The sequence below is a fragment of the Pomacea canaliculata genome, linkage group LG4 (assembly GCF_003073045.1).
Source record: "Pomacea canaliculata isolate SZHN2017 linkage group LG4, ASM307304v1, whole genome shotgun sequence".
NCBI classification, from domain to species: domain Eukaryota; kingdom Metazoa; phylum Mollusca; class Gastropoda; order Architaenioglossa; family Ampullariidae; genus Pomacea; species Pomacea canaliculata.
In genome coordinates this window covers 34631835-34646539 of record NC_037593.1, presented here as the reverse complement: position 1 = coordinate 34646539, position 14705 = coordinate 34631835, and the positions used below count along the sequence as shown (strand labels likewise).

General features: G+C 43.1%; 1 protein-coding gene across 7 annotated transcripts in view; it reads left to right on the top strand.

Annotated features, from left to right (window-relative positions):
• The window catches only part of LOC112563084 (nitric oxide synthase, brain-like), a 98985-nt gene that overhangs the window by 76728 nt on the left and 7552 nt on the right, over positions 1 to 14705 (top strand). For all 7 annotated transcript variants that reach the window (XR_003098958.1, XM_025236805.1, XM_025236808.1 and 4 more), the window contains 7 exons: positions 730 to 899; positions 2980 to 3190; positions 4142 to 4229; positions 6060 to 6193; positions 6632 to 6789; positions 10324 to 10515; positions 14023 to 14181. Coding sequence is in view for 6 of the 7 variants with exons in the window: in XM_025236805.1 (XP_025092590.1) it covers positions 730 to 899; positions 2980 to 3190; positions 4142 to 4229; positions 6060 to 6193; positions 6632 to 6789; positions 10324 to 10515; positions 14023 to 14181 (1112 nt within the window). In the remaining variant the exon portion in view is untranslated. The remainder of the gene's footprint in view (positions 1 to 729; positions 900 to 2979; positions 3191 to 4141; positions 4230 to 6059; positions 6194 to 6631; positions 6790 to 10323; positions 10516 to 14022; positions 14182 to 14705) is intronic.

Genomic DNA, 14705 nt, shown 5'->3' with positions numbered 1-14705 from the left:
TCCTTATCTGCATTGTGCATTACGTATATAAGGACGAATGCATATACATACATGCATACTTATCTACACACAAGACAAACCATATCAACATACACAGACTGCGACAGATCAGCCATACATACTGATGATTATCATGATAATCACCATGATAAACACTGCAGTGTTTAGCTTTGAACTAAATCCAGAGTTTTTTGATGTGATGCTGCTTTTGCCATCTACGAACTGGATCCACATTCTGGGTGTAGACATGATTTCTTGTCTTTGATATTGCTTTCTGGTTCCCTGATGTGTGGTCTTAAAGTATGGATCTTTTCACGAGTGTAATGCCTTGAGTTTTCTAGCATTTGTCTCTGTTGAAGATGTTCTATTTCTACATTTGTCTGTTGTACAGGGTGGTCCCTAAGCCTGTCTGTTGGTCTTTACATTGCAGCTGTGTGCTTGCTCCTACTTTGATTGAAAGGGAGAAAAGTGTTGATAGTCGCACACGGTTGTCTACACTGTGTCTTAGGTTTTATAAGAGTTTCAGATTCTATGGCTCGTGCTTCGGTTCTTACCTGCCCTGATAATGCAGACAGGTAAACGCACAGAAAAACATGCTTAGCATAGCATGTGGCTATGAACATTCTCTTATGAACAAGACCGTAAAATATTAGCGATAAATCTCAGCTTGTAAACTGAGAAAGCATCAATATTTTTTCTTACTTGTAATCTGTGTATCTATGTTCGTAGGATCCTCCAAAAACTGGACACCATTTGAGAAAATGCCCGTATGCTCCATGCGAACAGCACTGACACACTTCCTGGATGTCACCACGCCACCCACTCAAACCTTTCTACAGCTGCTGGCCACCCTGGCCACACGGGACATGGACAAGGACCGCCTGGAGCAGCTGGCAAAGGTACTTGGAAAAGTCGTTTTGACAGGGAATTTGAGGAAAGATCAGTTGAGCAGTAAGCAGACAGTTAATAGCTTGTCAAGATACTTTAAGCATCTTGCTGTACTGGTCAAACTAAGCCGCTTAAAACTTCATTCTCAAATAAAGTCATAGCCTTATGTAAGTAACACCATATAGCCTTATGTAAGTAACACCATATAGCCTTATTTAACACCATATAGCCTTATGTAAGTAACACCATATAGCCTTATTTAATTAACACCATATAGCCTTATGTAAGTAACACCATATAGCCTTATTTAATTAACACCATATAGCCTTATGCAAGTAACACCATATAGCCTTATGTAAGTAACACCATATAGCCTTATGTAAGTAACACCATATAGCCTTATTTAACACAATATAACCTTATTTGATTAACACCATATAGCCTTATGTAAGTAACACCATATAGCCTTATGTAAGTAACACCATATAGCCTTATTTAACACCCTATAGCCTTATGTAAGTAACACCATATAGCCTTATTTAATTAACACCATATAGCCTTATGTAAGTAACACCATATAGCCTTATTTAAATAATACCATATAGCCTTATGTAAGTAACACCATATAGCCTTATGTAAGTAACACCATAAAGCCTTATTTAATTAACACCATATAGCCTTCTGTAAGTAACACCATATAGCCTTATGTAAGTAACACCATATAGCCTTATTTAACACCATATAGCCTTATGTAAGTAACACCATATAGCTTATTTAATTAACACCATATAGCCTTATGTAAGTAACACCATATAGCCTTATTTAACACCATATAGCCTTATTTAATTAACACCATATAGCCTTATTTAATTAACACCATATACCTTATGTAAGTAACACCATATAGCCTTATGTAATTAACACCATATAGCCTTATTTAATTAATACCATATAGCCTTCTGTAAGTAACACCATATAGCCTTATTTAATTAACACCATACAGCCTTATGTAAGTAACACCATATAGCCTTATTTAATTAACACCATATAGCCTTATGTAAATAACACCATATAGCCTTATTTAATTAACTCCATATAGCCTTATGTAAGTAACACCATATAGCCTTATTTAATTAATACCATATAGCCTTATGTAAGTAACACCATATAGCCTTATTTAATTAATACCATATAGCCTTATGTAAGTAACACCATATAGCCTTATGTAAGTAACACCATATAGCCTTATGCAAGTAACACCATATAGCCTTATGTAATTAACACCATATAGCCTTATGTAAGTAACACCATATAGCCTTATGTAAGTAACACCATATAGCCTTATGCAAGTAACACCATATAGCCTTATGTAAGTAACACCATATAGCCTTATTTAACACCATATAGCCTTATTTAATTAACATCATATAGCCTTATTTAAATAATACCATCAAGCTTCATTATAGCAGGATGTCATCAAGTCTCATTATGAAATAGCGCCATTCTTTCTGGCTATTTATAGCTGGCTGTATGTCTGTACATCACTAACCCTAACCCTGTGACTTCACCTGTGGATGTAGATTTAGATGCAAGTGTAACCACACACGTGTACAATACAAAGACTGACTGCATGTGACACATACAGTGACCAACCCTGTGACCTACATTACTGACACCATGTGACACATACAGTGACTAACCTTGTGACCTACATTACTGACACCATGTGACACATACAGTGACTAACCCTGTGACCTACATTACTGATACCATGTGACACATACCGTGACCAACCCTGTGACCTACATTACTGACACCATGTGACACATACAGTGACTAACCTTGTGACCTACATTACTGACACCATGTGACACATACAGTGACTAACCCTGTGACCTACATTACTGACACCATGTCACATACCCAGAGGGACATCACATACACAAAGGGACCTGCTGAGACTGTTGTTGCCACAATACGACTATCATTAGGTCGTCGCAATGAAGTTGTCAGTACAAATAGTAATAACAACGATGACAATGAAGATAACGACGACGATGATAATGAAGACGATGGGGATGATGATGATAGGACTCAAAGGCGTATGAAGAGTGGCGGTATGAGCTTAACCCCAATCTCCTGGAAGTGCTGGACCAGTTTCCCTCTCTCAAAGTTCCACCTTCGCTGGTGATGACGCAGCTTCCGCTTCTGCAGCAACGGTTCTACAGCATCAGTTCTTCGCCTCAGGAATGTGTGGGAGAAATTCATGCAACCATCGCTGTTGTTCGATACAGAACACAAGGTAGGTTATTCCCCTTTATCTCTGTATCTGTCGATTCATCTTCACTCGTTATTTCCTCCCCTTAATCTGTGTCAGGGTTAGCACCCCTGAACCCTCTCTTTGTTTCTTCGCCTCAGGAATTTGTGGGAGAAACAACAGCAACAGCAACAACAACGATTTATTGACCAGACAAAACCTGCAAAGACCTACAAACAATACAAGACTCATGTAGAGGGTGTCCGAGTACTGTCCACCCCATTACACACCTGTCTAGGCGGGGATGTACGTCGCTCTGTCTGTCATAAGCTGTCCCTGGCTTGTCGACACTGGACCCTAACAGGGCGATTTTACGACCCTTTCAAAATCACAGGTCACCCCTCTCTTCCTGCTAAAGAGGAATCCCCGAATTCAGTCAATGAGGACATAACAATTCACACAATTATTCCTCACACTTGTCTCTACTCTTCTCCATGTTATCAAATGTTACATCAATCAATAACTCTACACCTACGTGCTTTATTTCCCCTTCATTTTTATCTCCGTATCTGTCACTTTATGTGCCACATCTCTATTTCTTCGCCTTTTCTCTCTATCTGCCCCGTTCTTGGCCGATCTGTGGGAGAATTTCATGCAAGCACAGAACACGAAGCAGGTTATTCCCCAAAGTGGCTACAGCGCCTGTCCCCTTGACATTGAGAATCGGATGTCATGGCTTTGCATCTCACCATCATCTCTCTACATCTCTCTCTCATTTATTTCTTGGGATCTGAGAAAAATCCCATAATATTTATATAAATCAAAGCTCAAGCAGTATTCAAATATGCCGCTTCGATCTTGTGGTTCGTCTTGTTTGTTTGTTAACTGCTTATTTTCATGTTTTTGTCTGTATGCCTTTGAATTTTATTTGCCTGGTTTTTGTGTCTTTCTGTCTGTGTGTGTGTACGTGCATAATGTTGACACTCCTCTGTACAGGTGGCGCCGGACCTATACACGAAGGTGTGTGTTCCGGCTGGCTGAACACGTGTGCCATGGGGGAAACCGTTCCGTGCACCGTGCGAGCGTAGGTACCCGTTGTCACTGATGGTGTAGCAGACAGTTGGTATGTGAGCTAAATCATAACTAGGCTTGCTTGCCATCAACTGCAAGGGAACCAGTCTCACGATCGTGCTTGCTTGCCATGCTAGTTATTTGTTAAGCTTGTGAACAAGTATCATGATCTTGGTCAAATTTGTGACTTCTGTATCGGTGGTTCATAGCAGGGTCTCCTTTATTGGATGGGTGGTCCGGAGGCGCAACGGTTAGTCAGCAATAGAGTGAAGGTTGGGTGTCCTGGGTTGAACTCTCCTCTCGGGCTGGTTCTTTGTTTGTCTGTTAACTCTCCCTTACAGTGACATGGCCTCAGTTGTTAGCTCGGCGTAAAAACACATCCCCCCGACTCCTTTATTGCATGACTGCTGCAGAAATTAATAAGACTTGTCCCGAAACTAATGAAACTTGCTCTTTAAATAATGAAACTGGTCCTTTAAAAGATGAAACTGGTCCTTTAAAAGATGAAACTCAACCTTTTCGTGTCGTTTAGAATCACATTGTAAATGTTTTTCTCTCAGCAAGTCTGTGCGACATTTATACATGCAGCCACATAGTGTAGAATTACAAATCATTTATTTTTATCGAGTTAGTAGCAATACTACAGAAACCCTGGTACTTGTGAAACAACGGAAAGTATTTTATAATTAGCGAATTCTACACCATTTAGAACACATAGCGAGACTTGCTTTATCCACAGAAACTTTACTGACGTGGTATCCCACAAGCAGGACATCTCTAACCCTGTCCCACCAAGAAAGCATTCATAGTCTACCCCACCAAGAAAACATTCATAGTTTGTCCCAGCAAGAAAGCATTCATAGTCTACCCCACCAAGAAAACATTCATAGTCTGTCCCACCAAGAAAACATTCATAGTGTGTCCCACCAAGAAACATTCATAGTCTGTCCCACCAAGAAAGCATTCATAGTCTGTCCCACCAAGAAAACATTCATAGTCTGTCCCACCAAGAAAGCATTCATAGTCTACCCCACCAAGAAAACATTCATAGTCTGTCCCACCAAGAAAACATTCACAGTGTGTCCCACCAAGAAAACATTCATAGTCTGTCCCACCAAGAAAACATTCATAGTCTGCCCCACCAAGAAAGCATTCATAGTGTGTCCCACCAAGAAAGCATTCATAGTCTGTCCCACCAAGAAAACATTCATAGTCTGTCCCACCTAGAAAACATTCATAGTGTGTCCCACCTAGAAAACATTCATAGTCTGTCCCACCAAGAAAACATTCATAGTCTGTCCCACCTAGAAAACATTCATAGTCTGTCCCACCAAGAAAACATTCATAGTCTGTCCCACCTAGAGAACATTCATAGTGTGTCCCACCTAGAAAACATTCATAGTGTGTCCCACCTAGAAAACATTCATAGTCTGTCCCACCTAGAAAACATTCATAGTCTGTCCCACCAAGACCATAATCTGCCTCAAGAGACTTCAGGACATGACTGCCATGCCCCAACAGTTAAGAGACTGGTGTCTGTACTGTAACTGTCCTGTACAGGTGTCAGCAGTTGACTTTATCAGCTTACAACTGACTTGTACTCAGCTAACTATGGTCTTGTACAGAAGACAGGCAACTCACCAGTGCGCTGCTAGGGGTACACACCTGGGTACTTAAAGTAAGAAACACCGGGTGTATCGCTTTACCAGCTAATTTCCGCGGGGCTAACATTCTTAGCAATAAGTAGCCAGAAGTCAGAAGCTGTAATGTTGTACTACCTAGTTCCTAGTGATAAACAGAGAAAGATGGGGTACCATGAGTGCACCCTGTGTCATTCTCACAGAGCACCAGCCTTCCGCCTACCCGAGGACCAGACGCTGCCCATCATTATGGTGGGGCCTGGTACCGGCATAGCGCCCTTCCGAAGTTTCTGGCAACAGAGGAAGATTGACATGGACATGAAACCCTTGCCATCTCGTAAGTAGTGTTGACTGGTGTGTGTCAGAGTGTGTAGCAGGGCCTACATGTGCTCACAGCTCTAACACTAACACGTTTAGTAAACAAACACAGCAGCGCATCGTTGCACCTCATTTCTACAGTCCTCACAGACACCAACAGCACGAAGCGGAAGCACAATTAGGCAAGAAAATGTGAATGTTTTGTAGAAATAAGCAACAAACGAAACATTTTGCAGAAAGACACGACAAAATAAAGGGAATGATTTGCAAAATGACATGAGAAGACTTGTCTGTTTGGTAGAATCAATCAGCAACAGGGAATGTTGGGAAACGTTAGTAAGGAAATGTGTATAGTTGATACAGCGACACGATCCCAGTGAATGTTTCATAGAATATTAGCAATAAATGTCTGTGTCCTTGGTGACGACGAAGATGACGATGACGATGATGATTTCAGATGGAGAACGCCGAGGTTGGGGTGAGATGTACATTTATTTCGGATGCCGACAAGCCTCCATGGACGACATTTACCGAGACGAAATTAACCTGATGAAATCCTTGAATGTCTTGACTGAAGACTACTTAGCTTTGTCTCGTGAAGAAGGAAAACCAAAGGTAAGACTCCATCGAGCACATTACACTGTGTAATGATACAAACATAACAAACTACAGTCGGATCTCGCTCAGTCCAAGTCAAACGCACACCTTCGCTCACCAAAAGTAAAAACATAATCGACTTGCGGAGTTTTCGAGTTCATCAAGGAGAATTTTTACTTATTTATTATCCTAATTATTATAACTGTTCATTACACTGTCGTTGTATCTGTATACATGTAGGCTACATACCAGCACGTGTCTCTACAGTGTGTACTACCCCACACTGCAGCGAAACACCTTTAGAGAAAAAAGTCTTCTAACTTCGTCTGAGGTCGATGTGGCGATGCATGTCGCTGGACAAACTGTTCAGTCTGCTCCATGGACTGAAACACATTTTCCTCAAGATCCGGCGTCCATCCCAAAATGTGCTGAGTATGTCAAGAGCCTGCCTCGCTTCTTGTTGACAGGAGGACAGGCTGAGGACCAACATTGTTGCCGTCTTCTTCCTCATCCTCACTCTCCCTTTCCTTCGGCTCCTCAGCAATAATGTCCATTAGTTCACCACAGACATCCCCTGCTTGCACAAACCACTTGAAAACACATTGTTGAATGACATTCCCTCATCCTCTTCTGATGGACACATGGCTTCTCTCTGCAGAGTTTGAAAGTCTTCTCTTTCTCTTTATGAAAAATGAAGAGCATACTTGTGGAAATCCACTTTCTTCTCGTTACCTTTGTCGACATCTGTGATGACTGTAACTTTGTCCGCGACTGACATCGTTTGGAGCTGACGATGACCATTCACCATTTTCACAGCACATAGCCACACCGACACATGCACTATTCACAGGTGAAGGGAAAAACGGGTTAAACTACCTTGAGACAATTGCATTGAGATAAGAATTTTGCTGTTTTCTTGGTTTTCCGGTGAAAGTATTCTGAGTGTAGCTCCAGAATAATAACACAAAGACCTTAGAAAATTCGACTCACGGAGGTTGGGAGCCAACAAGTCGTCGAGTTGAGTTGTAAAATGCAGGTAGTCCTCGACTTACGACGGTGATCCGTTCTTACGTGGCATCGTAAACCGAATTTCGACGTAAGTCGGATCATACGTTCATACAGTAATGTACATTAACCCAGATAGCATGAAAACGTTTTAAAAACGTTTTAAAAACGTTTACATGGTTGTAATAAGGTTTACGTTTTAGATAAAACGTTTTAAAAACATTTTAAAAACATTTACCAAAAAAACATTTTTAAGTAAAACATTTTAAAAACATTTTTAAAATGTTTGAAAATAAAACATTTAAAACAAAAATGTTAAATAAATGTTTTATAAACGTTTACAATGTTAACCTTTATGGCTGCGCGTCATGACGTAATTTTTTAAAAGACGTCACTATTTGATTCGCCGGCTTTCGCTTCTCCTATGGAATTTTAGAGCCAGTCCACGGTGTACGTACCATAATAACAGTACAGTACTGCAAACACTTAGCCTGTCCAAACACCTATCCTAACACAGTGCCCTACATAATTATCAATAAACATAAGTACAGTACAATATTGTGCAGTACAGTACGCTTTGTTATCACTGTCGCTGTCATAGGAGCAGATCCTGTCACGTGTTCAAGGATGCGATCTTTATCTTGATAATCGTAGCGACAGTCGAACGACTAAGCAGGGCCGCCGAGAGCCAGCTCGGGCCCCGGGACAGACGACCTCTCCGGGCCCCTTGTACTTGTAATCGTAAATTATTTTCCCAGTATATAATGTATGTTTACAATTCGAATCACAATATCTACACTTCATTCAGTAACGAAATATAGACTGCAAACAGTAGGACAAGTGCACTAGGATCTACATCACTACTTGAACATAAAGTTGTTTACATGCGAGTGGTTAGTAAATGAGGAAAAATGATGTTAAAGGATCAGACTTTCGTAGTTAATTGTTACGAAATTGTATTCTACAGACTTGAAACTCAACTTCTGCATGTGTAATGCTTGGGTGTTCTGTCCTTAGACCTTTCTTTAAAAGAAAAAGAAAAGGAGAAGAAGAAAAAAAATCCACTGACCAAGGCCGGGCCCCCTTGACAGCCGCGGGCCCGGGTACACCAGCCCCCCTGTTCCCCCTCTCGTCAGGCCTGCGACTAAGTCCTAATGATCTGCCAATTTCTGTTGCTGTTTCCCCCTTCTCAGATTGCCTTATGATGTCCATTTCCACCTCCACGGTGATGGCCTTCCTTTTCTTTGATGCACTGTTATCAGATGAGTCTACCTTTCGCTAAACCTCGTAAGTCGGAATGAGCGTCGTAACCACGAAACGACGTAACTCGAGACCGTCGTAACCCGAGGACTACCTGTACATTGGTCTTACGGGAACTCTGATTCGGCCTTGAACTAACGAGCAATTCGATGAACGGAGGTTTTCCACATAGGGCAGGTCGACAGGGAGGTCCGACTGTGTCAGCTAGTGTAACACTATCAAGTTGATTGTAGTCTATAACAGCACCATAGTAACAAACTATAAGCTAGTGTAACACTCCATCCAGCCCACTATAGTCTATAACAGTACAATAGTAATTCAGGGCTTCTGCTTACGCACAAAATTGCGTACAGTACGCATTAAAAGTTCGGAGGACCCCTTCAATTTTCGTCAATGGGGTCCCCTCCAAAGTTGGGCGAAGAACAGGGACCCCTTAAAAATCTGAAGAAGGGGTCCCTGGGACCCCAAAGAATTTAGCCTTAGCAGAAGCCCTGTTAGTAACTAACAGACTATAATCTAGTGTAAGACTATCAAATACATTGTAGTACCATAGTAACAGACTATAAGCTAGTGTAACACTATCAAATACATTGTAGTCTATAACAGCACCATAGTAACAGACTATAAGCTAGTGTAACACTATCAAATACATTGTAGTACCATAGTAACAGACTATAAGCTAGTGTAAGACTATCAAATACATTGTAGTCTATAACAGCACCATAGTAACAGACTATAAGCTAGTGTAACACTATCAAATACATTGTAGTCTATAACAGCACCATAGTAACAGACTATAAGCTAGTGTAACACTATCAAATACATTGTAGCACCATAGTAACAGACTATAAGCTAGTGTAACACTATCAAATACATTGTAGTACCATAGTAACAGACTATAAGCTAGTGTAACACTATCAAGTTTATTATACCTCACAGGCTGCACTCCATCTCTCAAACTTATTTCATCTCCGCGTGCTAACCCCGCGACCTCCTGTTGCACTCATAGACGTGTAGTCTGTGACAGGTGACTGTCTAGTCCGCTGCACAAGTGAATGGATGCGTGTGTGCGTGTGTGTGTGTGTGCGAGAGAGAGAGAGAGAGTCCACGTCCATGATGACCAAACTAAGTACATGGACTTGACTGACCTGTAGAAATCAAATCCCTGATCACTCCATCGGCTTTTTCTCTGTCGTGTGGGTGTCCACACCTGTGATTGACTGATTTGTGTGGCAGTGATGTTACACAGGTGAGTGAGTGTCAGCTGCTTGTGCTTACATGTCTCAGGTGTACGTGCAAGACATCCTGTACAGCAATGCAGCAGCCACGTTTGAGACAGTGGTCAAGCGAGGAGGCCATTTCTATGTTTGCGGTGATGTCTCCATGGCCAACGATGTGACAAAGACACTGGAACACATCCTGTGTCAGCTGGGAAACATGGAGCCGGACAAGGCCAAGAACTTTGTCCTCAAGCTGAAGGTACCTCACACTTTTGTTTCCTTTTGTGTGGTTATGTGAAGTGTGTGACTGTGTGAACTGAGGGACTGTATCTTGACTGTGACTGTATCTGACTGTACCTTGACTGTGACTGTAGCTGACTGTACCTAGACTGTGACTGTAGCTGTACTGTGTGACTGTATCTTGACTGTGACTGTAGCTGACTGTATCTTGACTGTGACTGTACCTTGACTGTGACTGTAGCTGACTGTATCTTGACTGTGACTGTAGCTGACTGTATCTTGACTGTGACTGTAGCTGACTGTATCTTGACTGTGACTGTACCTTGACTGTGACTGTAGCTGACTGTATCTTGACTGTGACTGTAGCTGTCTGTACCTAGACTGTGACTGTAGCTGTCTGTACTCTGTGACTGTACCTTGACTGTGACTGTAGCTGACTGTATCTTGACTGTGACTGTAGCTGTCTGAACCTAGACTGTGACGGTAGCTGTCTGTACTCTGTGACTGTACCTTGACTGTGACTGTAGCTGTCTGTACTGTGTGACTGTACCTTGACTGTGACTGTAGCTGTCTGTACCTAGACTGTGACTGTAGCTGTCTGTACTGTGTGACTGTACCTTGACTGTGACTGTAGCTGTCTGTACCTAGACTGTGACTGTAGCTGTCTGTACCTTGACTGTGACTGTAGCTGTCTGTACTGTGTGACTGTACCTTGACTGTGACTGTAGCTGTCTGTACTGTGTGACTGTACCTTGACTGTGACTGTAGCTGTCTGTACTGTGTGATTGTGACTGTAGCAGTACTGTGTGACTGTACCTGACTGTACCTTGACTGTGACTGTAGCTGTACTGTGTGATTGTATCTTGACTGTGACTGTAGCTGTCTGTACCTAGACTGTGACTGTAGCTGTCTGTACTGTGTGACTGTAACTTGACTGTGACTGTAGCTGTCTCTACTGTGTGACTGTATCTTGACTGTGACTGTAGCAGTACTGTGTGACTGTGACTGTACCTGACTGTAACTTGACTGTGACTGTAGCTGTCTGTACTGTGTGACTGTACCTTGACTGTGACTGTAGCTGTCTGTACTGTGTGACTGTAACTTGACTGTGACTGTAGCTGTCTGTACTGTGTGACTGTACTTGACTGTGACTGTACCTGTGACTGTGACTGTGACTGTACCTGACTGTACCTTGACTGTGACTGTACCTGACTGTACCTTGACTGTGACTGTAGCTGCACTGTGTGACTGTGACTGTAGCTGTCTGTACCTAGACTGTGACTGTAGCTGTCTGTACTGTGTGACTGTAACTTGACTGTGACTGTAGCTGTCTCTACTGTGTGACTGTATCTTGACTGTGACTGTAGCAGTACTGTGTGACTGTGACTGTACCTGACTGTAACTTGACTGTGACTGTAGCTGTCTGTACTGTGTGACTGTACTGTCTGTACTGTGTGACTGTACTGTTGACTGTGACTGTACTGACTGTGACTGTGACTGTACCTTGACTGTGACTGTACCTTGACTGTGACTGTACCTGACTGTACCTTGACTGTGACTGTAGCAGTACTGTGTGACTGTGACTGTACCTGACTGTAACTTGACTGTGACTGTAGCTGTCTGTACCTAGACTGTGACTGTAGCTGTCTGTACCTAGACTGTGACTGTAGCTGACTGTACTCTGTGACTGTACCTTGACTGTGACTGTAGCTGACTGTACTGTGTGACTGTATCTTGATTGTGACTGTAGCTGTCTGTACTGTGTGACTGTACCTTGACTGTGACTGTAGCTGTACCTTGACTGTGACTGTACCTGACTGTACCTTGACTGTGACTGTAGCTGTCTGTACTGTGTGACTGTAACTTGACTGTGACTGTAGCTGTCTGTACTGTGTGACTGTAGCTGTACTGTGTGACTGTGACTGTACCTGACTGTACCTTGACTGTGACTGTAGCTGTCTGTACTGTGTGACTGTAACTTGACTGTGACTGTACCTGACTGTAACTTGACTGTGACTGTACTGTCTGTACTGTGTGACTGTAACTTGACTGTGACTGTAGCAGTACTGTGTGACTGTGACTGTACCTGACTGTACCTTGACTGTGACTGTAGCTGTCTGCACTGTGACTGTACCTTGATTGTGACTGTAGCTGTCTGTGTGACTGTAACTTGACTGTGTGACTGTATCTTGACTGTGACTGTAGCTGTCTGTACTGTGTGACTGTATCTTGACTGTGTCTGTAGCTGTACTGTGTGACTGTGACTGTACCTGACTGTACCTTGACTGTGACTGTAGCAGTACTGTGTGACTGTGACTGTACCTGACTCTACCTTGACTGTGACTGTAGCTGTCTGTACTCTGTGACTGTAACTTGACTGTGACTGTAGCTGTACTGTGTGACTGTATCTTGACTGTGACTGTAGCAGTACTGTGTGACTGTGACTGTACCTGACTGTACCTTGACTGTGACTGTAGCAGTACTGTGTGACTGTGACTGTACCTTGACTGTGACTGTAGCTGTACTGTGTGACTGTGACTGTACCTGACTGTACCTTGACTGTGACTGTAGCTGTACTGTGTGACTGTGACTGTACCTTGACTGTGACTGTAGCTGTCTGTACTGTGTGACTGTATCTTGACTGTGACTGTAGCTGTACTGTGTGACTGTGACTGTACCTTGACTGTGACTGTAGCTGTCTATACTCTGTGACTGTAACTTGACTGTGACTGTACCTGACTGTACCTTGACTGTGACTGTAGCTGTACTGTGTGACTGTGACTGTACCTGACTGTACCTTGACTGTGACTGTAGCTGTACTGTGTGACTGTGACTGTACCTTGACTGTGACTGTAGCTGTACTGTGTGACTGTGACTGTACCTGACTGTACCTTGACTGTGACTGTAGCTGTCTATACTCTGTGACTGTAACTTGACTGTGACTGTACCTGACTGTACCTTGACTGTGACTGTAGCTGTACTGTGTGACTGTGACTGTACCTGACTGTACCTTGACTGTGACTGTAGTTGTACTGTGTGACTGTGACTGTACCTGACTGTACCTTGACTGTGACTGTAGCTGCACTGTGTGACTGTGACTGTACCTGACTGTACCTTGACTGTGACTGTAGCTGTACTGTGTGACTGTGACTGTACCTGACTGTACCTTGACTGTGACTGTAGCTGCACTGTGTGACTGTGACTGTACCTGACTGTACCTTGACTGTGACTGTAGCTGTCTGTACTCTGTGACTGTAACTTGACTGTGACTGTACCTGACTGTACCTTGACTGTGACTGTAGCTGCACTGTGTGACTGTCCACCCGCTTGTCACGCAGTGTTGGCAAGTGGGTGGTCGTGGACAGGTGCAACATGGGCGTTACAGATCAGTGCGCAGCTCCGCACTCATATAATTCTACTTCCGCTAGTAATAAACGTTTTAACGAGGCACGAATGACATAACCTACACATAAGCACGATTTCTATTTATAGTCAGATGCTAACAGTTTCCTATTCATGTCTCCAGAATGCCAACAGGTTCCATGAGGATATCTTCGGGGTCAGCATTCAGCGTGGCACTGAAGTTGGGGACAAACCCAGTGAGCACACGCGCAGCGCGTGGAAGTTCATTGACGTCACAGGCAAGCCGGCCACCCGTGAAGTAGTCCAGGCAATGCCTGCACCAGTGAGTAGCCTTTCATGACTAATTCAAGTGAGCACTAACCCTGCTCGGGGAAGGGACACGGCAGAGCTTGACACTAACCTGCAGTCCTTGACACTTCGGGTCAACCAGTGAGCGACACTCGGGGTAGAGCTAACCTTACACACCAACCCTGACCCATTACCTGGGTTACAGTTCACCCCACGCCCCATGTCTATGTTGCAGGTGTTTGTGTAGCAGTGAGGCACCCACTAAACATTTGTTCCACCCCCCCCAGTCCACGTACACCCAGGGGTTAGAGGTCAGAGCTGAAGAGTTCATAATGTGATAGTTGAAAGTCTGAGAGTTCAAAGTCAAACATTTGGTGAATAACTCGCTGAAACTCTGAGTGTTTGTTGTTTGTGTGCCTGTGTCATGGAGCTGTCATCACCCATAGACTGTGTACACGTGGTTTGTCTGTGTTATTACAGTGTCAGTGTCAATGTGTGTGACTGTCAGTGTGTGTCAGTCATCCACAACTGGTGGTAGACAAGGTCAAGCTTTCATTG